This window comes from Centroberyx affinis, unplaced genomic scaffold (assembly GCF_046629955.1).
Source record: "Centroberyx affinis isolate AG114_WGS23_722 - 3 ecotype Tasmania unplaced genomic scaffold, CSIRO-AGI_Caff_v1 ptg001493l_1, whole genome shotgun sequence".
In the NCBI taxonomy this organism is placed as follows: domain Eukaryota; kingdom Metazoa; phylum Chordata; class Actinopteri; order Beryciformes; family Berycidae; genus Centroberyx; species Centroberyx affinis.
The window spans coordinates 56,586-78,337 of NW_027279958.1; the positions used below are offsets into that span (position 1 = coordinate 56,586).

Consider the following 21,752-nt stretch of genomic DNA (forward strand, 5'->3'; position numbering starts at 1 on the left):
ATGCTGTAACTGCAATCCTGGGATTACATAATCAGATTGTCAAAATAACTGCCACCAGGCCAGGATGCTTGTTTTTCAAAGAATTAATCAGAATTAATCAGAATTGGAATCATTTTACCTACAATAAACACACATCAATTTGATGACAAATGTTGACATTATACTATATATTATATTCAGGCATGCAGGTAAATGAGAGTGAGGGGTGAGAAAGTCAATTGTTTGGTGTTTGGTTACAGTCCTCCACAGGTGAAAAAAAGACAGTAGAAATAAAAAAAAAAAAAAACACAAATCAATACTTAAAATTTTCAGTTAAATCTAGAGAGGGAATCATTAATCATCTGAGAGCACTTTATGGAGCGATCTTAGCTAACTACACATTAGACAGAATCTGGTAGTTCTAGTGGGGGTTCACAGTCTTGCAGTAGCAAGGCAGCACCTCTAGGAGGTGCTATTGGATAATATCAATATCACAACTTCTAGTCCAGCAGCTCCTCTTGCCCTGTTTTTCCAGCCCATGGAAACTCTCCTAAATCAACAGAATCTCATATTTTTGTTTCTTCATGTGAGCAAGTTTGACGACTAAGCAGCAGTTTATTTTAGAACTTTCTCATCCAGCGGTTGTGTGAGCACACTGTGGGATTTCACTGCTACATAGGATACAAATGCACACAGTAACGCACAGCTTTGTTTAAAGTCTAAAGAACAAAGCCAGTGTTTTGACATGAAAACTGTGTGTCATTGCTGTTTTGATTGGAGTAACTGACTCATGCCAGTGTTATGCATCTTCTCCCATAAACCTTAAAGGCTAGAATGATGTATTCTTCAAACATGGCGTTGTTTATGGATTTTTGATGTATTGGTTTCAGTCTGAAGCAGTGATGAATCGGCACAAAATGACTACCTCATATGTCAGTTTTGAATAAGTTGTCAGGAAACAAACAATGGTAATTGTTGACTAGGAATCATGGTTGCCACCTCTGTTTATTATAAGGGAGGGGCTGGGATGCTTTGTGTGTGAAAAAGCATAAAAGTTGTCAAACATCCCCTCTCCTGTTGACCAGTCCTGCTCCCCAGTTCATCTCCCCTCCCTCCCCTAAACTAATTTGATCTACACTGGTATCCTGCAAAATACTTGTATCCCTGACGCCATTTTATTGATGCAGCTGTTTCTCAGCAAAATGACGACACTGTCTTCTCTATCAGTGCTGCCATATGTTTTATGCCTGTGCTGCTTTACTGTCTCTCTCAACATTATTGTTTTATTATGTTTTCTGTTGCCTTCTGCGGACTTCTTGTCTCCTTGTCTCCCCATTTTTTTTGTCCCCTTTCCCTTAATTCCATGCCGACTTGCTTGGTTAAGTAAAGGTTAAATGAAGACATAGAATTTATTTTTGTTTTATTTTAATTGATAGCTGATATCAATTGTGTATACATGCATGTAGTGTTCCATATTATATCCTGGTAATAGTCTGAGATTCTTTATATTTGTCTTCATCTATCTATCTATCTATCTATCTATCTAACTGCTAACTAATTAACTATCTAACTACTATTTATATGTTATAGGGAGAGAACAGAATTATAGTTAATTTGGGAGTTGCAATTGGTGTGTTTTGCTGAAAAACATTCAAAAATCAAGAATGATATCTCTATTTTTAAGATTCATTTTCAGCACTTTTCTGCTTTATTAGGTAGAGGTAGAGTGGAGAGTGATAGGAGGGACACAGGAGACAGAGAGAGAGGGATGATATGTGACAAAGGTCATGAACCAGACTGAAACCTACCTTTCAGCTTGATATATTTATAGGTAGAGATTGATTAGTCTGGCTTTTTGTCACACCTGACCACTTGACTAGCTAAACAAAAGAGGAGAGGGATGGATGGAGGGAGAAAGAGGGTGAAGAAGAGTGCGGACGAGAGGGAAAAGAGGAAAGCGATCGGTGTCACACAGCACAAGCCCTTCTCTGGAGAGAGGAGAGGGATGGAGGGACGACTGGAAGGACAAACAAACGGAGAGGCAACAAAAAAGAGAGGACCTGCCAGAGGAAAAGGCCGTTGTTTGTCTTTCACAACCCTTTCTCTCTAGACGAAAGACAGAGAGAGGGTGAGATAACGGAGGAGAGGAAAAAAGGAGGGATGTGATTAGAGGATAAGCGGAGATCATCCCTCCATTGTTAAAGGGATGGAAAACACTGACCCTCCCTCTTCCTCTATTTTCGTCCCTCCCCCCCCACACCCCTCTCTTTTTTGTCTTTTTTGCCCGCTTTGTTTGGAGCATTGTGGAGAGCTTGAAGAGGATGGAGGGATGGCAGGGAAAGAGAGAGAGATAACATTGCTCCATCCTTCTCTTTCATATATCCCTCTCTTCCTCTCATCTGCCCCCTCTTCCCCTCTCTCTCTCGCTCTCTCTCTCTACCTTTTCCGTCCATCTCTCTCTCTGTAGCGCTGCACCTGTGAAATGCAGAGGAGGAGAGAGAAGGATGGAGAGACAAAGAGATGGAGGGAGGGAGGGATAGAATCAGAGGGAGGTAGAGCCTCGCAACATTAGCATGCTGAGAGTGTCAGCACTCTCCTCTCTTTCTCTCCCTCCATCCCCATCCCTCTCTCCATCCCTCCCTCTGTCTCGCTCTCCTCACTGGTCACTGCAATTATACCATCAAAACACTCCAGCCTGAGAGCATAATAGCTTCCCCTGTGTGTGTGTGTGTGTGTGTGTGTGTGTGTGTGTGTGTATATGTGTGTGTGTGTGTGTGTGTTAGCAGAGAGATCAAGAGAAAGAGAGAGAGAGAGATATGTGTGTATTGTGCATAATTCAATGCCATACATGGTGCATTATGTGTGCATGTATGACATGTAGGGCAGCTGTGGACGTGTGTGCTGCTGCTTGAGTGTGTACATAAATTAAATGTGAAAACAGAATGCATACCGTGTGTGTGTGTGCGCGCGTGTGTGTGTGTGTGTATGTGTGAGTATCTCTCAGTCCTATCAGCTAGAAAAACTGCTTCTCCAACCTCTGACCAAACATACTCTTGGACACACGCTAAGAGACCCACTTTGCATGTGTGTATCCAGTGAGTTCACTGCGCCAACACACACACACACACACACACACACACACACACACAAGCTCACTGGAAGACTAAATGCATCCGTATTCAGTCAGTTCATTGCACACACAAACACAAAATACACACATTTTCACATTAACCTGCTAGTTGAACAATGAACAATCATGGTTTTGAATTAAAATGTATGTGTGTGTGTGTGTGTCATGCAGTCGCATGTGCACCTGCACATGCCATAAATGTTCATGAGTTTCTATTCACACACACACACACACACACACACACACACTAATGGATGCGTACAGGCATACAGTCATGGCTTTGACACACAAACCATTATGACCTACATGCCCAGTGGGTCATCATTAAACCAAATAACACACTCTCACACCTTCGGCTGTCCACACACACACACACACACACACACGCACACAGACATCCACTGTTTTTGTTTTTGTTCCCTCAACTTCCTATATCCCTCTCCCCTTCCGCCCCTCTGTCTCTAGGTCTCTCCCTCTCTCTTTCGCTCATTCTCTCTCTCATTCTCTTTCACACACACACACACACACGCACACACACACACACGCACACACACACACACACTATCCCCCCAATGAGCTTGTTATCCCTTTCTGTCCGTTCGTTTCTCTCTGTCTCTCTGTCACCTTGCCCTCAGCTATTTGAGTACACTTCTCTCTCTCTCTCTCTCTCTCTCTCTTTCTATCTCTCTCTCACACACACACACACGCATAGACACACACACTATCTGTCTCTCTATCTCTCCCTCATTCGCTCTCTCACTCATGCTCTCTCTATTTCTATCCATCTCTCTCTGTATGTCTCTGTTTCTCTCTCATTCGCTATAACTCTCTCTGCATATGTTCTCTCTCTCTCTCAATATTCCTGTCAGTTCAGTTCAGCTCAGCCTCCTTTATGGCCATGAATGTTAGATGAACAGTATTGGCAAAAGCATCTCAATACAATTTAATGTAAATAATGAAATAAATGGTATGGATATTTATTTTATGAGATGTTTCTATCTGATTTTCTCTCTCATTATCTTTCCAGCTGTCTTTCTGACTCGGTTGCTTTCTCTCTTATTGCACCCCTCTTCTCCATTGTTCCTCCTCTCCACCTCTCCCATCTCTCCACCTCGTTCCCTCTTTCTCTCTCTTTCCTCCACTCCCTTTCTCTCTCCTCTCCCTCTTTACCTTCTCTCATCTCTGTTAAACTCTCCTCTCCTGATCTTCCGTTTCTCTTCTCATCCTTCCCTTTTTCATCCCTCTTCCTGTACTCCCTTGCTCCTTTTTTGTTCTCTCTCTCTTTCTTCCTTTCTTTTTTCCCTTTCATTTTCTTTTTCTTTTTCTCATTTTCCTCTACTCTCTTTCTATCCCCTGCATCTCTCTACCTATTCTCTCTCTTTCCCTGTCTCCTCTCTCTCTCTCTCTCTCTCTCTCTCTCTCCCCCCTTTGTCCGTCTACTCTCCCACCCTTCCTCTCCCTCTTTCTGTTTTGCTCTGCTCTCTCTCCTCCCTCTCCCCCTCCCACCACTCGCTCCCTCTCACTCTCCCCATCTCTCTCTCTCCCCCTCTAAGTAAATCAATGAACATACACTTTATGCCGTCTATTGATCCTCTCTCATATCTATCCATCCTCGCCCCCCTCCTGTTCTCGCTCTCCCTCCTCCTCTCGGGCTTTTCCTCTTTCCTCTTTTTCTACATCCTCTTTCTTTCCTCTCTGCCTCCCCTTTGAATTCATAAGCTCTTTTTCTTCCACACTGCATCTCTCTCTCTCTCTCTTTGTCCGTCTCTTTCTCCCCCTCTCTCTCTCTGGGATGTCCTATTTATATGGCTGGCACCTACATGCTTGCACTGAAGTGTGTGTGTGTGTGTGTGTGTGTTCAGTGGAAGAGTTTGATGTTGGTCTAAGTGGTTAACATATTATGAGCCCTCCAAGAGATATCATTCCCGCCCGCACACACTTTTAGGCTTTTTGGTCGGCTTTCTGTGGACAATTTGTGCTTTTTAGTATTCTCTAGCTTGTGCAGCGGATCCATGTATTATCAATCAATTGCGTTCTCCCACACCCTCATATCTCCACACACACACACACACATACACACACCTTTATGGCCTGCCGCCTTCCCAGAATGATAAAACCCGGTATTATCTTTTGTTATTTATTATTGCAGATGGATGGAGCCGTCATTTCATGACCTCGCTCTCTCTCTCTCCCTCCCTCCTCTTCCCTCGCCTCTCCTCTCTCTGCATACGTTTTTATTTATTCAGACCTCTCTCGCTTTCTCTCTTTCCCGGCCTCTCCTCTCTGCATGTTTGTGTTTATTCAGACCTCTCTCTCTCTCTCTCTCTCTCTCTCTCTCTCTCTCTCTCTCTCTCTCTCTCTCTCTCTCTCGGCACCCATGTGTCCAGCTTTTGTTACCAGCCTCGTTTCCATAACAACTGCGACCTTTCAGTCAGTACCTAACCGCAGCGTTTTTGATCAAAAGTAGAGAGAGAAAAAAAGGGGATGAGACAGAGAGAGAGAGAGAGAGAGAGAGAGAGAGGGTTACTCGGGGAATGCAGTGGATGGAAAAACAAATGACTCAAAAAGAGACAACAGGAGAGGAAGCAAAAGATTAAATTGAGGAATGGAAATTGGCATGTAAGGGGGGTGAAACACTGTAGAGCATTTTGGTTTAGATGGGCAATGTTCCCAGCAACAGGTAACAAAGTGCTCCACAGGGTCAAGCATCTATTTAAATGTTTCCTGGAAACAGGATGTTTCTATGTGATTAAAGCAACAATGTTGAGGCAAATCATCAGGCACTGTTGCCCATCAGAGTGCAACAAAATGTTAGTGCTGCTGCTGCATCACTGCCTTAAAGGCCATGATACACAGCTAATGTTTTTAGGCAATATGGAAAGGCAGCTAGGAAGAAATGAATGTGGATAACATGGTGGGGTTTGAAGACCAAAGGTGTAAAGGAGAAAAAACAGTAATTTGATCTGAATTGTAGGTAGAATTGGCATCTATATTGCCTCAAAATGCTGCTCATGTATCCTTGTTTTAAGCATGACTGTTGTCTAAAGAGGTTACTTTTAAAATGTAATCTGTTGCAGATTGCCGATTACCTTCATATTAATTGGTGTGGGATTACTCCAGCACAGTGATGAAATCTGATTAGGCTTAGTTAGTTAGTGATGGATTATGCCTTCAAAATCCATAAAGGCACAGATTGTAGTTTTAATAGTGTTTTGCTGTCTATAACCATTTTAAACATTATTTCAAATTGTGTAACATGATTTGTGTAACATTTGTGTCCACTATCTCACAAAATGTTATCAACCTTGTTTCTGAGTAATCCAACAAGTAATCACTCAAAGTATGAAATCAGATCACAGTGGGTTTTTTTTGTTTTTGTTTTTTACAGTAAATGTAATGGATTGCAGTTACCTTTTTTGTAATTATGTCCCATATATCCCATTTAAAAAATCCGCAACTTAAATCCCCAAAAAGCTATGTAACTTCCCACTCATTGTGCAGATGCCACACTGGAAAAAAATCCTATTTCGTAGTTTACAAAGAACCGCGTGTGAGAAGATATTTATCATTTCCATTCTGTTATTTCAAGGCTAAAGAAAATTCCTACGGTGAGATAAGACTGTTAATGAATCACCACTTGACATTCAATGGGGGAATATAGGAGAGAGCGCACTGCCAATATGCTGCAATAACCCAGTGTCTCCAATTTAAATCTCCTTTAATGTAATTTCAATAGTTACAGCAGACCCTGGGCATTAATAAAAGCTCCTCAAAGAGGTCAAGGGACATTATCCATTCATCCATTCATTCATTTATCTATCTGTTCAGTAAGCTGTAAGGTAGGCTATCCAAGTTATATTGTCATATCCTATTTATACATTTCTAGGCCCTAATCTGGTGTGTGTGTGTGTGTGTGTGGGTGTGTGTGTGTGTGTAAAGGTAATGTAACGAGTAGAAGTATCCCGTGAATCAAGTTAGATAATAACATTACTTTTGTAGCCTATGACATAAGAGTGATGAGTAATGAATTACTTTTGGCTAGTTGCTCCAACCTGGCTTTGTGTGTGTGTGTGTGTATATATATATATATACCGGGGGTCATGCCAACATGGGAGGGACCGGACCGTCAAGTGGACAGCTCTCGAGCCCGCCCGCCCACCGCGCGCCACTCCACACCGGGAACAGCGCGTGAGGATGATGCCAGCCACAGATAGATAGGGAGAGAGAGAAAAAAACACAACTAGAGTAAAGAGGAGGCGGGTGACGGAGAGTGATAGACGGAGTGATAGAGAGGAAAATAACAGAGGGACAGAAGAATAGAGAGGAAAAAGAGGAGAAGTGAAACGGGAAATAGCTGGTTGCTCCTTTTCTGTCCGCACCGATGTCCGAGGCCCGTCCGGTGCCAGCTGAAGACAGTCGACCGAGGCGAAGCGGACAGAAACGGACACCGGAGCCGAAAGCCTCGGAGAAAGGACGCCGCCGGAGCTCTCTTCTGTGATTAAGTGAGTTAATTTTTTAATCTTTATACTTTCAGACAGGGAATTTTACAATTTTCCACATTTGATAAGCTATGTAGAGTGAGTGAGTGTCGGCTACGTGCCTCTGTGTGTGTAGGCTGTGTTTATGTTTTTTTTTTTTCTTTCATACTGCGACATTAGTCCACGGCTGCCAATTAGCCAACGGACGGGCGCGCGCGCCACTGACAGCTCGTGCGTCAGTCGGCCGAAGCAGATTCCTCTCGCGTGGTAGACCCGGCAGATGTTGCCACGCGGGGTGGGTCGGGGGCTTCAAAAGCACTCATGAATAGAAAAATATAATAACGAGGTATTGGCAAAAATCTACTTCAGAAAAGATGCATCCAACTTTTGGCTTTCATCGTATTTGCTATCATCAGTCCCATACTGAAAAACATCAAATAAAATGATAAAATGAAATAAAAAAAAAAGTCAAAATAAATTAAACCAACCAACATAGATAGATAGATAGATAGACAGATAGATAGATAGATAGATAGATAGATAGATAGATAGTTCACTATAGCCTTTATTTAGAGATAACCCTATGTGTTAAAATAGACAAAAAGAATTGACCCCAATAATGTGTTTTTACATGTAGATGACATTCAAAATATATTTTGGACATATTTTATAAGCTGTTGATAATATAAATCTGCTCATCTATCAATAATATATTATTATCTATTCATGTATTATATATTTTGGCCACTGAAAGTATATTTTTAATGAAAGTCAACTACATGTATACAAATAGGCCAATAGTTTTCGATCAATATTTGAAACATATTCCGAATTTTATGGGAATGTAGGCAATTTTTTCTGTTTGGGGTATTAGTGTAGACTAAGTAGAATTTCCAATTGTATTTCCCTACAAGTGGCTTATGCATTATTTAATAAGTTGTGTGTGCTTTATTCAGTGTGCCTTTCCTCTGTTGTCAATTCTCCCAAAATTAGCCACACCAGTCTAAGAACACTATTCCTAAATCTAATCTAGCAGTTAAGAGCTTTCATTTTCATTGCTCAGTGTTCATATTTTGTTCGGCTTTTCCCTGGCTTTGAAAAGCTAATCTGTCCCTGATATAAGCGCATTGGCTGGCTTGCCATCTGGGCTGTATTATGGTAGAGAGGAGAGGGCATTTGAATAATTGATATTTAGCTATTTATAGGAGGATTATTCTCTTCATGTTGCACTGGGGGACCTATGCATTGGTCCACTTATCTATCTATCCATCTATCCATCCATCTATCCATCTATCCATCTATCTATCTATCTATCTATCTATCTATCGATCTGTCTGTCTATTTGTCTGTCTAATTACCTCCGCCAAGGAGGTTATGTTTTCGGTGCCGTTTGTTTGTCTGTTTGTTTGTCTGTTAGCAGGATTACGGAAGATTTTCATGAAACTTCGTGGAAGGGTGTAGCATGGGCCAAGGAAGAACCCATTACATTTTGGAGCAGATCTGGATCCAACTCACGAATAAGCAATAATAGCACGAACCTTGGCGGAGGTCTGCGCTCTCCGAGTGCCCTTCTAGTTATTCATGTTTTTAATGGGGACCAATGATGACCAATTAGCTCAACTGGCCTAACTTTAACATAATGTGTGTGTGTGTGTGTGTGTGTGCTCTGTTTGTATCTTTTCTGTCTACCTACCACTCTGTCAGTCTGTCCTTACATCTGTCCATCTATCATCCATCCGTCCATCTATTCAGTGAGTGGTAGTGTATCCATCTGAAGTGGATTAGGGGTGTTATCGAAGCTAAGTAGGACTACTGTTCACACACACACACACACACACACACACACACACACACACATACATGCACGCACACACTACCGCTCTCACTCCATTTCACTCCCCAAGGACCATTGACCATTGTAAGCCCTCTCTCACTCAGCCTCTTTCCCTTTTGTGTGTGTTTGTGTGTGTGTGTGTGCGCGTGTGTGCGTGTTTGACGGTAAACACTCTGATCAAACAGTGCTTAACAAGCTGTCTGAACTGATAACAGAGGGAGAGCGAGGAAGAGAGGAAAGGGGGATGAGAGAGGAGTAGAGAGGGAGGAAGGAAAAAGGGGAGAGGGGCGTAGAGAGGGAGAGGAGGTTACAGAGAGGAAAAAAGGAACGAGTATGCGCGCTTTCAGGCTCACTGAAATGGAGTATAGCCAAATATACTGTATTTTTCATAAGCCTGACATTCACTAGTGTACTTTCCATGAGAACGATTTTTCCAGGTATCGTCAAGAGACTGTGCAGAATTTCTGGCAAACGAATCAAACTGCATGTCATCAAAATTTTTAGGCATTCAAATTTTCCACCATTTTCCAGCAAAAATGTTGAGTGATATTTTTTTTTATCACTGTTGTGTTACCTTGGTTTGTACCAGGATTGTTAACTGAATATCCATAGCCAAATAAAATACTATTGCATCTATGAATAAACACAGTAACCTGCCCTCCATTCTAAAACCTTTTAAATAGATTTCATGGCAGTTGTGCTTTCTTAGACAGCACACAATGGACAGTGACAGGAAAGATCGCAGGGAGAGAGGGGGGGTGATAAGTGACAAAGATCATGAGCCAGACGTTAACCCACCATACCAGCATGGCCTCCAGCCCACTGACCCGCCATGACACCCTCTCTGTCTGTCGTCCAGTGGCTTTTGTTCAGTGTTGCAATGTGCCATTTCCTCATATGGCATGTTGGATGGTCATGAAACAGCCACAGTGTCGACTCCTCGCCCTTTGAACGACTGCAGGAACCGTTTGGGAATTCACCTCCCGCACATACTCTCTTCTACACTATTACAGTGTATTGTACTTTTGCAGTTCAATGCAAGGACCTTGGGACTCAAACTTAAGTTGAAACCACATGGCTGTAGATTGTAGTTTTACAATATAAATTTTCACTGCAACCCTGATTCACTGATGCATTGTAAGAGACAAAAACATTACAGAAAGCAAGCACAAAACAGAGCAAAACATCTGTTTTAGTTTATGCATGCATCATCAGTGCATAAGTAGAATAAATCCATGGCAATCGACACCTTCATGGCAATGCAAAGCATTTGCAACTGAGTGATGCAGAGGTAATGGATTATCTCATCTGAAATGAATGAACTTCCATCAGAGAGTAACGCATTAAACACATTAAGTGTGATCCTGGCCTTAAAGAGGATGTGTCACGTCCAACCGTTTGGTTTGAGACCGCACACTTCTGTTATTTTCAACACAATATATGTGTCAGTAGCAACACGTTGACACAAAAGTACCATGAGGTGTGTGATCCCAAACTAGACACTACTAGACATTACACTGCTAAGTTTCTCCACAAGTGGAGTTTGCAGAGAAGAAAAAATACAAGAGTGCTAGTTCATGATTAGAAATAAACTGCTAAAGTGGAACTGCAAACGGAAGTCATGTGCCAGTAATGCCATTATGATGTGCCTTTATTTATTACTCAGCATGGTGTAATCATTAGTGCATTAGAAAATTGTCATATATTATTAAGTGATAGTTGACCCTTGTGTTTCAGGACCAGGCTGAACCATTGACAGTGTGTTAAATGGCAAAAATTTGCCAGTTTTTCTGGAATCCTGAAGAGTTGAGGTTTTGAAAGACTTTTTTGCCAGTGTTGAAATCCCCCCTCCATCTATTCCACCCATTTCTAAACAACAAAAACATAAGTAACAATAGTAATTCTCTCTGTCTCTCTCCCTCTCTCTCTCTCTCTCTCCAGTGATGGATTCCCCCACAGATCTTTTCGATGACTCCACCCCCCAGATACACGCATTTGCCCCCCCTCTCTGCGCTACAGATCTCCCTGGTGTTCATCCCCAGTCCAATGGAGGTCGCCCCCCTCCCACCTTCAGACCCCCAGGGTATCCCCTCATCCACCACCTCCTCCAGCCAGGTGGAGCCCCCAGGAGGATCGGTGGGCAACTGCAACTAAACACACTCAGCACAAACCTGAGCGCACACAGACACTTGGAAAACAGAATTACAGAGGAGGAGAAGGAGGAGAGGGATGCACAGGTGGAGCAAGGGATGGAGGGAGGAGAGGAGGGAGTGATGGAGGGAGAGGAGGGCTTGCTGGGGGTTAAGAAGAGGCACAGCGACGCCGCCCTCGTGGCCGAGTGGAGTCGAGACGTCCTGAGGGTGAAGAGGATGAAGCTGGAAAGCGTGGTCGGGCGGAGAGACGGAGAGACAGCGGAGGGAGGCAGGAGGAGGGAGAGAGGGAGGGAGGGGAGGAGAAGGGAGAGGGAGGAGCTGAAGGAGCAGCTGGAAGAGGCGAGAGAGAGACTGCAAGCCCTGCAGGAGAAAGTGTGGAGGGCGTTTGGGGAAAAGCACACGGCAGATGAGGAGAAGAAAAGGAGGTGCAGAAGTGAAAACCGAGGAGCGGCAGATGGAGGAGAGGGAGACGCAGGGATGATGGAAGAGGAGGACATCGCAGAGGGGATGTACGATGAGGAGGAGATTGACGGCGGAGAGATGGAAAAGGAATCTCTCTCCCTCCTTCCCACCTCCCCTTTCGACAACTTCCACAACCACAAACGAAGGGAAGAGAGGCAGAAAGATTTAGAAGGGAGGATGGAGAGAGGAAGGGGAGGAGGTTTGTACTTGGAGGGGCTGATGGAGGGAGCGGGGGTGTGGCTGGGCTGCGGAGGGCTGGTGAGAGGGGAGTGGGATGGAGGGATGGAAGGAGGAGAAGAAGACGGGGAGGAGGGAGGGCAGAAGTTCGCCCAGGCGCTGAAGCTGGAGCTGGGCAGTGCCGTGGCCCGAGTCATCGACCGCGTCCTCCGCCTTTACACCGAAATGACAGACTTCGCTCCTCCGTCTCCTCCCCCCTCCATCGCCTTCCTCCCGTCCGAGACGGGAAACGACGGAGGGAGAGAGAGGGGCGTGTGGATGGGACTATTGAGAGGAGAGGAAAAGACGAGAGACAAGGACGAGATAATGGGAGGGCAGGACGCGGAGAGGCAGAAGCAGCTCCAAAAGAGCAGCAACGGGAGCGTCCTGCCTCCCGGCCAATCGCATCGCAGAGAGCATCTGGGAGACCTGGCGGCGCCGTTGGCCATTCGAAGGGCACATGACAAACGGAAGGCCAACCCGCTCCTCGGCCCGCCTGTCTCCACTCACTTGCCTCCCTCTCACCCCAACCTCCCCCTGCACCACCCCTCTCTACCCCGCCCTCCCCCTCCTCACCCTTCCCTCCTGCCTCCCCCCTCACAGCCCAAAGACCCCTCCTCCTTCCACCCCTCTTCCTCCTCCTCCTCATCCTCATCCTCCTTCCCTCCTCCTCCCCCTCTCCCTCTCCCCCTCCTGCACTACTCCATGCAGCAGCTCTTCTCCCGCTCCCTCCCCCACCCGCAGCTCCCCCACCTGCCCCCTTCCCACAAGGACTATTTGAACTCCGACCCGTTCTTGGAGTTCCCGCCTCACCCCTCCTCTCACCCCTCCTTCCCCCCGCTGCCCCTGCTTGGCCACCTGGACCCCTCCCTCGCCCGCCACCCCCACGGCGACAGAGAGAGGGACAGGGGGATGAGAGGAGACGGGGGGATGAGAGGAGGAGGAGGAGGGATGGACGGAGGAGAGCTGTACCTGCCACCTGGAGGAATATCCTTTTTTGTTGAGGGACTTGTGTGTGTGTGTGTGTGTGTGTGTGTGTGTGTGTGTGTGTGTGTGTGTGTGTGAGAGAGAGAGAGAGAGAGAGAGAGTGTGTATCTCCTTAACAGTGTGTACAGCCAGGAGGGTTTGTCTCCCTGCCACCTGAAGAAAGCCAAGCTCATGTTCTTCTACACACGCTACCCCAGCTCCAACACACTCAAGACCTACTTCCCTGACGTCAAGGTGTGTGTGTGTGTATGTGGGGGGGGGTTTGTGGTCTTCATGCAATCCAATCCTGGCTTTTAAGAGCAGAAACACTTCTAAGCACTGCAAATGGCAACACCTGTTGCCTATATTAATATATGACAAATATATACTGTATATGTCTCAGTATAGAGACAAGAGAACATACAGTAAAGCTCATGAGCCATATTTGATCCCATGATGTATTATTAGCCCATTGATTTATGCAGACACCCTGATGGATCCCGTATTTGACCACTACCAAACATGCCGACGTTAGATTTGAAGCCATGCTCCAAGAAATATGGCTAGTCTCGTTTACCTAGACCTTTGTCCTCGCTTTGTTTACCACTGTGCCAGTGTCAAGGGGAAATTTATGACTAAAGCCACTGTCAAATGCAAATAAAGGTGGGAAAAAAACATGTATTTCATGAAGAGAGGGATGAAGTGTATTTCTTTAGCCTATCACATTCCTGGGCAGTATGTTAGCTAGTGTTGTGTTTGCTGCTGCACAAATGCACACTGAACACTATTGGATGAGCAGGTTGTGAGTGGAGAAGGGACGGCAGAAAAAAACAATCACTGTTTGCCATTAGGTATCTCCAAAACAATTAAAAATAAATTACTGTCCATGAAACATCCACTAGAGCTCTCTTTGAAGGCAGAAGTGAAGTCACATTTATACATCATTGTTAATGCTAAATGAAATCATTTAATAAATGATAAATGAATGAATGAATAAATGAGGAAATGACTCTACCAACGTCCTCATTTTCTCTCTCCCTCTCCTGCTGTTTTCTCTCCCTCCGTCTCTCTCCTAGTTTAACCGCTGTGTCACCTCCCAGCTAATTAAGTGGTTCAGTAACTTCAGAGAGTTCTTCTACATCCAGATGGAGCGCTTCGCACGACAGGCCGTCCGCGAGGCTCTCACCCGGTCCGTTTGGGTTGGCACCGGCTCACATTCATTGTAAAACTTCCATCGATTGCCTGGGCGGAGATAGGCGATTTCCTAAAGCAGCTGACATTCTGTCTAATTAGATTTGGATTTATGCCTCAGTAGCAGTGTGTACTTTGACTTGCATATTTAATAACATGCATAATGAATTTTATATCAAAGCTCGAAGCTGCAAGGTTTCCTCCCTGTCAGTCATGTAAGCTGCTGGCTACTGACAGATAGCTCATAATCTCATTTGTTTCTGATATATTTTCAACGTTCGCTAAAGTTTTGATTGGTTGAGCAGGTGGTCATAACTGTGACACATAAACCATTTTTGACATATATTCAGGAAAGGGTTTATTTACTCAAACGTGACACATTCCCTGTCAATTATTATTATACACTAGCAGCTATTTGAGACTCATTGTGTGCTGGAAGTTTTATGGCAATCCAGGAGAAAGAGGAAGTGGACAGTGTTGTCATGTCCATTCAGAGAGGAACAGTATGAACAGTAAAAAAAAAAGAAAGTTTTTCAGTGGGCAAACACAGTGGATGTGTTGTACAATCTCAGGACTGTAAGGGGTGAAATACATCATAACGTCATACTGGACATCACAACACTTCTAGAATCACTTCAGGAAGTGGATTGTCGTTTACATTCATTTTGTTCATCATATTTTTATTTATCTATTATCTATCTTTTTTACCCAGGGATGCTGCACCTCGTCTGGGCAGAGACACTCAGCTGCGAATGGGCCGGGACACGGAGCTCTACCGGATACTGAACATGCACTACAATAAGAGCAATGTCTACCAGGTAAGTAGTGTGTGTGTGTGTGTGTGTGTGTACAGTATATCTGTTCCGCTGCAGTATCAACTGTAGACCTGTAGCTTTTAGGCACCTGGTGGTATAACTGTGTATGCCGCTGGGTGGAAGCTTTTTTCTGAAGTGCCTTACAGTATTGTGAGTGCAGACATTTGTAGTAAGTGGGAAAGGCATTGCAAGCCCCGACAGTGTTAGTGCCATGCTCTACATATAGGCTATGTTTACATGCGCCCAATAATGTGAATATTGCCTTTACTGTGAATAAGGCAATAGTCAGATTAGTCTGTTTGCATGATTCCATAATTTGACAACTCCCCATAATAATCCCATTTACATGAATGAAGTACTTGTTCAGTTGTTCTAACAAATCCACCCTCCTTAGGGTTTTCTGACACCAATGTCAACATCATGGTGCTTACATCCGCCTAAAAACAACACTTGTAACATAAACTCCCATTTCTTCCAAATTTCAAAAGTGCTGCCTCCCGCTGCCCATCACCTTGGTCCAGCCCAGTACAGAGTACACTTTCCTTCAATCCCCATAACACAATGAGCTGGGCTCATGTGAAGCTTGATCACAGTTCAACAAACACAGCTAAGATGTATACATGTCCTAACTGCTGTCTATTATGAAAAGTAGAAAATGTAGTGTTTCCAATTCCACACATGTTCCTGCTATTATGCTTAGTTCGACCAAGAGCACATTAATATAATCAGACATGGTGTTTACATGGGTCCTGACTTACTTGTTTTATTGCTTTAATCACATTATAAACACATCTTTGATGTGCAGTTAAACATGGGTATTGAGCTAGAGAAGAACCACAATGAATGTCTCGATGAGACAGTTGCTGTTCAGCAGCCTACCTCACAATCTTTAAAGTCGTTGAGCAGTACACACAATGCACTCTAATGATTTTCCACCAGGACACCCTCTGTGATCACAGACAAGTGTTTCCTCACTAAAACCACAGTGGCCAGTACGGGGATCGAACCCGCGACCTTGGCGTTATTAGCACCACGCTCTAACCAACTGAGCTAACCGGCCCTTGTATGTGGTGTTCTATTGGTTGTTTCCAGTGCAGTCATAACTGCATGGAAAGCCTCAAATGTGAGTAGGTGTCGTCATATGGCCAATCACCCATAAACAATGGTTGTTGTGTTCAACAAAGAGAAGATAAAGTTAGAACAAAGTTTGTGTGAAGCACATGGTAAATCAGAGTCTCCATCAGACAGACAGAAGTAGATCCCCATCAAACAGACCGTTTGTTTTGTAGCACAGTCTGTGTCCTCTCATTTACTTCCTATCCCTGTCTCAAACTCTCTCTTGTTTTTAGTAGAGAAGTTTGATTGTATAAATCGAATCTGCCTGAATTTCAACTTTAACTCAAATTCAAATGAGTCTCTGTTTGTATTGGATCAGTTAGGAGTGTTTTTGTGTTCGACCCCTCACTATCTCAATATCTCTTGCTCTGTCTCTTTCTCTCTAAATGCAGTTCTATTAAAAGACAATTCAATTGTTAATTAAAAAATTAACAACAATACCAAAGCATTTGACATTCATGTCTCTGCCACTTGGTGGAAGTTTTATCCAAAATGCATTATGGTACCAATTGTGCCTACATTTTACCATTGATGGCACCATTGGGAAAGGATGCCCACTGGGCTGCCTGCAGTGTAAATGCCATGCTGCACCACAAACATATCTCAGTCACAAATTCATTATAAATCTTTGTAGCGTACCTTGCATTTGTCACAGTCATTACACAGCACAAACACAGATTTCCTGTCCATATTTAATGGTAGCTAGTTGTCAGATTTAAGTCTACTTTTCTGATTATTCACCAGTTCTAAGTCAGTTGTCTCTCTCAAAACGCAAGTGGCCAGTACGGGGATCGAACCCGCGACCTTGGCGTTATTAGCACCACGCTCTAACCAACTGAGCTAACCGGCCATATATAATATTTGGGGAGACTGATAATTCACTCTGGATTCACGACAAAATCGTTAAATTGTTCATACTACAAGATGTGTAAATGGAGAGACCAAACGTTTGTCCACTCACTGAGAAATCGGCCTGGGTGAAGAATAGGAAGACCTTCCCCCATACAAGCTGGATGGACAGACTCAGGTAGCTGTGAACGGGAGGTGTGAATTGGACAATCACACATAAATGATGGTCGTTATCTTCGCCAAAGGGAAGACAAGCAAGTTGAGAAAAAAGCTCGTGCGCAACACACCACATTTCCCCCTAGAAACAGAACATTTGTTTTTGTAGCATGGATGAATTCCTCCTCTCACCTCTTTCAAACTCATTGTGTTTTGTAGCAGACGAGTGTGATTGTATAAATCAGTCTGAACTTGAACTCAATTTCAAATGAGCTGGGTCTATTTGGATTGATTGAATGTGTTTTGCATTCAGCTCATCTCTCCTAATGTCTTTCACTCTGCCTCTTTCGCTCTGAATTCAGTTCAATTCAAAAACATTTTTTAGGATGGCTGTCAAAATGAACAATATTCCAAAGCATTTTACTACACATTACAATGTATCACACACATTTCAGAAACATAAACGTTGCGGCTATATGGTAACAGACAACTAAATAATCACGATAAGATATTCGATTGCAGTGTATAGTAGATTAGCCCTGGGTGTTTTTGCCATTTAGTGGATGTTTTTCTCCAAAGTGCCTTACAGCAGGCTATAGTGCAACACTGTATGTCTCAAATACACATTCACCAGTAGGCATCCTTCCTCACATTTAATTGCTCATAGACAGATTTCTCGGAGTGACAACGCTGCAGAATTGCATACCTAGCCTGTCTCAAATCCTCTTCAAGTTGTTCTCCATGGTTAAAAGCCGAGTGGCCAGTACGGGGATCGAACCCGCGACCTTGGCGTTATTAGCACCACGCTCTAACCAACTGAGCTAACCGGCCCCGTTAGCACTCCTTTTCCTACCCAAGTCACAGGGTTTAATTGCTGTAGCCTACATACAAGACGTGTGAATTGATCGTCACACGTTTGCGCAGTCACTGAGAAATCGGCGCAGATAGAAGCTCCTCCTTCCGCACGGCTAAATAGAGAGTTGGGGTTTTTTTGTAGCCGAGAGCTAGGATGGTATTTTATTTTGCGGCTTCTTCTATTGGCTATACTACTCAAATCAGTCTAGCCTATATGGTGTCTGTAGTGGATCAATAAGGAACATTTTCGTATTTAACTAGCCTATCTCTTTCTATAGACTTTATTAACAAGACTGTCAAAAGCCAACAACATTCCCAACATCGTGCACTACATAGCTATTAGTCTATTAGTGTGCAACTACTATGTTAGTGCCACACTGGGACCAAGACGCACTTCCATGTCACTTATGCTTCCCTTCTATCAAATGACACCAGTTTCATGTAGGCTACTGCCCGTGTTAAAAGCCAAGTGGCCAGTACGGGGATCGAACCACGCTCTAACCAACTGAGCTAACCGGCCATGAGATGTATATTTGTATTAATAGTCTACATGCGCATACAGCTTATTGAATGATAGCTTTATGTGTTTATTGAGGCAAAGTCACAACTCGAACCAAAGAGCCTTCATTGGCAAGACTGGCAAAAAAATTACATCATTGTCAAAGCAGTTTACAGTATGTTACAATGTACAATCATATTCAAAACATACAGAGAAATGTTTACACTGGTATTTTTTTATATCTGGCCTGGAATGTGTTGTTAATTGGTTGATTGATTCATAAATCTCAGTGTGAGCTGACTGGAGACACTACACTATTTCCAGCTTGCAGCTTCTGGGTTATTATTGCTTTTGACTGAAGTGAATCTGTGGAGCTCATTTTCAAGTTTGTCCAGAACTTTAGAGACCAGACTCTGCCCACCTGCTGGTATTTTTCCTTTTGACACTCAAAGTATTTCTGCCAAATTCTCTCTGTCTCTCTCTGTCTCTCTCTCTCTCTCTCTCTCTCTCTCCAGGTCCCAGAGAGGTTCATAGAGATATCAGACGTGGCTCTGAGGGAGTTCTACTCAGCCATTCAGACTGGGAGAGACAGCGACCCCTGCTGGAAGAAAGGAATATACAAAATCATCTGTAAACTGGATAGTCCCGTGCCAGATGCCTTCAGACTGCCTGGTTGTCCTGTCGGCTGACGCGGCCGCACTTTCCTCTGATGCAGACATAGAAACGCACGAACACATGCACACACGCAAACTTACTGAAAGAAGGGAATGATAGGATATAGAAGCATCTGCACATTGGAGGGTGCTGTGTAGTTTCAGACTGTTGGGTTAGAACAGGCATGACAAAAATCCCAGTGCATACACACACACACACACACACACACACACATGCACACACACATTGAATAACACCACTGATACTAACACACCGGTTTTCAAAAAGGCTTGGGCAACTTTGGGAAAAGCAAACAGCTTTTCTCAATTTCTGAAAAGATAATTTAAGATAATATATGGTTTCTGCTTGACTATGTGCAGCAGAAACCACACACATACACAGGCAGGAATGGACACACACACACACACACACACACACACACACACACACACACACACACACACACACAAGGTCAACAGCAGACTATGTTACAATACACTCAGTGCTCTGATAAGAGCCTTGTGACAGCACTTATTGAAGAACGTGACCAGACCATAGAATTAAAATGGACAGAATGGGAATTCCCCTTGAAAACATTCTTCACTAGTCATTTCACTAGTGCAATCACAGTGCTGCCATACAAGTTTTGATAACACTGTCCTGAAAATAAGCATTGCTGCAGCGACAGAACCTGAATGGATAGATAAGGTATAAACATTTGGCATTCTTTAAAAACTTTTGGCTGGTACACTTAAAATGGCTGCTAATTATCCTGTCATGGAAGTACACAGGTACAGTGTATGAGATATGAAAAGCTGATGTGTTACCATAGGACAGCTATTATTTTAATTGCGTTGTCCAACTATCTATATTTCACGCACTGCTGCTCACTCTCATGAAAACATCACACACATTCCCCTGCATTCCCCTCTTGTTAAGTTCAATTACCGTGATACATCAGAAAATGCCCTTTCTATGCATTCTAATTCTATGGAGCAGAAATCGAATATACTGCTGCCTGCGAGCTGTTTACCAGGCATGTTGCGAGAATCACACAGCACATAGTTTCAGACACTGGAATCCAGGGCCACATATCAAACTTTTCAAATTAGGTTTAGCATCACTGGCCTCATTATGCTGATCAGCTGTTTCACTGTGAGCAGAGAGGAAAGAGAGGCTTGATAGATGAGTTAGGGTTAATATAGGGTGAATATCTTTTCATTTGGGAGTCCTTCAGCTTTGTTACAGAAGAATATTAGGTGATTTGTTTTTTTACCGCAGCCGGGGGAAGGGGGGTAATATTCTCAGAAAAAACTCAGAAATTCTGAGATTAAAGTCAGAATTTTGTGAGAAAATGTTTGCAAATTTCTGATTTTAATCTAAAAAAATCGTTTTTTTTCTCGCAAATTTCTGAGTTTTGTTTTCTTGCAAATTTCTGACTTTATTCTCAGAGATTCAGAGTTTCTTCTCAGAATATTACCCCCCTCCCCCCAGCTGCTGTAAAATAAACTAAAATTCACCTACAATGGCCCTAATACACTTCTGTATTTTTCAGCCCTGGACCTAATGGGAAATTCAGCTTCCTGATCAACCATTTCAAAGGAAAAGCACACACACAGAGGCAGTAATAATGCTCAATAACAGTTAATGATGTTGCAGAGCCAGCACATAACAATCACACCCAAAATGTCAACACTGCTCTCCCTCAAGAGTGTTTTCAGTTCCACATCAGTCTTCTTCCTCTGGAGACTTTTGTCACAACATTGCATGTGATTGTCGTTTGCTTGTTCTTCAGTAATATGGAGTATCATGGCTGCCTGTGTGTGTGTGTGTGTGTGTGGGGGGGGGGGGGCTTCTTTGGAGAGTCAGAGCTACCTGTTTTGTTGAGGTATTTTTCCTTGGCTGTGACTCTTTCATTATGTGAAGTGTTCTGCCCCTCTGCCACCCAGGCTCTTTAAACTGTTTTCTCGTTTTGTACGGATCCGTCTGAAAGGCCCGGGGTCGCCTTTGGGTCCCAATACACAGATGGAGAAATGAGGCTGTAAATTATTTGAAAGAAAAAACATGGAGGATGATGCTTGACTAACGTTACATAATGGAGCTGTTTGATTTATTGTAAGATAAACAAAAAAAGAAGAAGTATTGCCCTTGTTTTAGGGAACTGTTTCAGAACAATGGTTTCAGTCTGAGGATTTCTTTTGCCTGTATATCCATCTCTCTGTTCAACATTAAATTATTATAGAGCTTTTTGTACATGGTGGCATAATGTAATCAAAATGTAATTTAAAAAATCTGTTAAGAGGGACAATATATTGAATTTAAAATACTGGAATTCATGTTTTGTTGTTTTCTTGATGTACTCTTGTTCTTGAAATATTTGCTTATGTTATGTTTTTGTA

At 43.4% G+C, this 21,752-nt stretch overlaps 1 protein-coding gene and 3 non-coding genes across 4 annotated transcripts; 1 reads left to right on the forward strand and 3 right to left on the reverse strand.

Annotated features, from left to right (window-relative positions):
* The first annotated feature begins 7,453 nt into the window (after positions 1-7,453).
* prox3 (prospero homeobox 3) lies at positions 7,454-19,388 on the forward strand. The gene is made up of 6 exons (XM_071527102.1): positions 7,454-7,611; positions 11,363-13,239; positions 13,366-13,473; positions 14,295-14,407; positions 15,122-15,227; positions 19,215-19,388. Coding segments are annotated over exons 1-6 (2,379 nt in total). The 5' UTR covers positions 7,454-7,610.
* trnai-aau (transfer RNA isoleucine (anticodon AAU)) lies at positions 16,211-16,284 on the reverse strand. Its single transcript has one exon. It is a non-coding gene; the product is annotated as a tRNA-Ile (tRNA).
* trnai-aau (transfer RNA isoleucine (anticodon AAU)) lies at positions 17,117-17,190 on the reverse strand. Its single transcript has one exon. It is a non-coding gene; the product is annotated as a tRNA-Ile (tRNA).
* trnai-aau (transfer RNA isoleucine (anticodon AAU)) lies at positions 18,103-18,176 on the reverse strand. Its single transcript has one exon. It is a non-coding gene; the product is annotated as a tRNA-Ile (tRNA).
* Positions 19,389-21,752: the final 2,364 nt, after the last annotated feature.

Bases quoted from the DNA above. Each gene is read 5' to 3' on its own strand.
- prox3 (XM_071527102.1), top strand. The intron at 13,240-13,365 runs ATATCCTTTTTT...AACAGTGTGTAC, and splicing joins TGTACCTGCCACCTGGAGGA to AGCCAGGAGGGTTTGTCTCC. The intron at 13,474-14,294 runs GTGTGTGTGTGT...TCTCTCTCCTAG, and splicing joins CCTACTTCCCTGACGTCAAG to TTTAACCGCTGTGTCACCTC.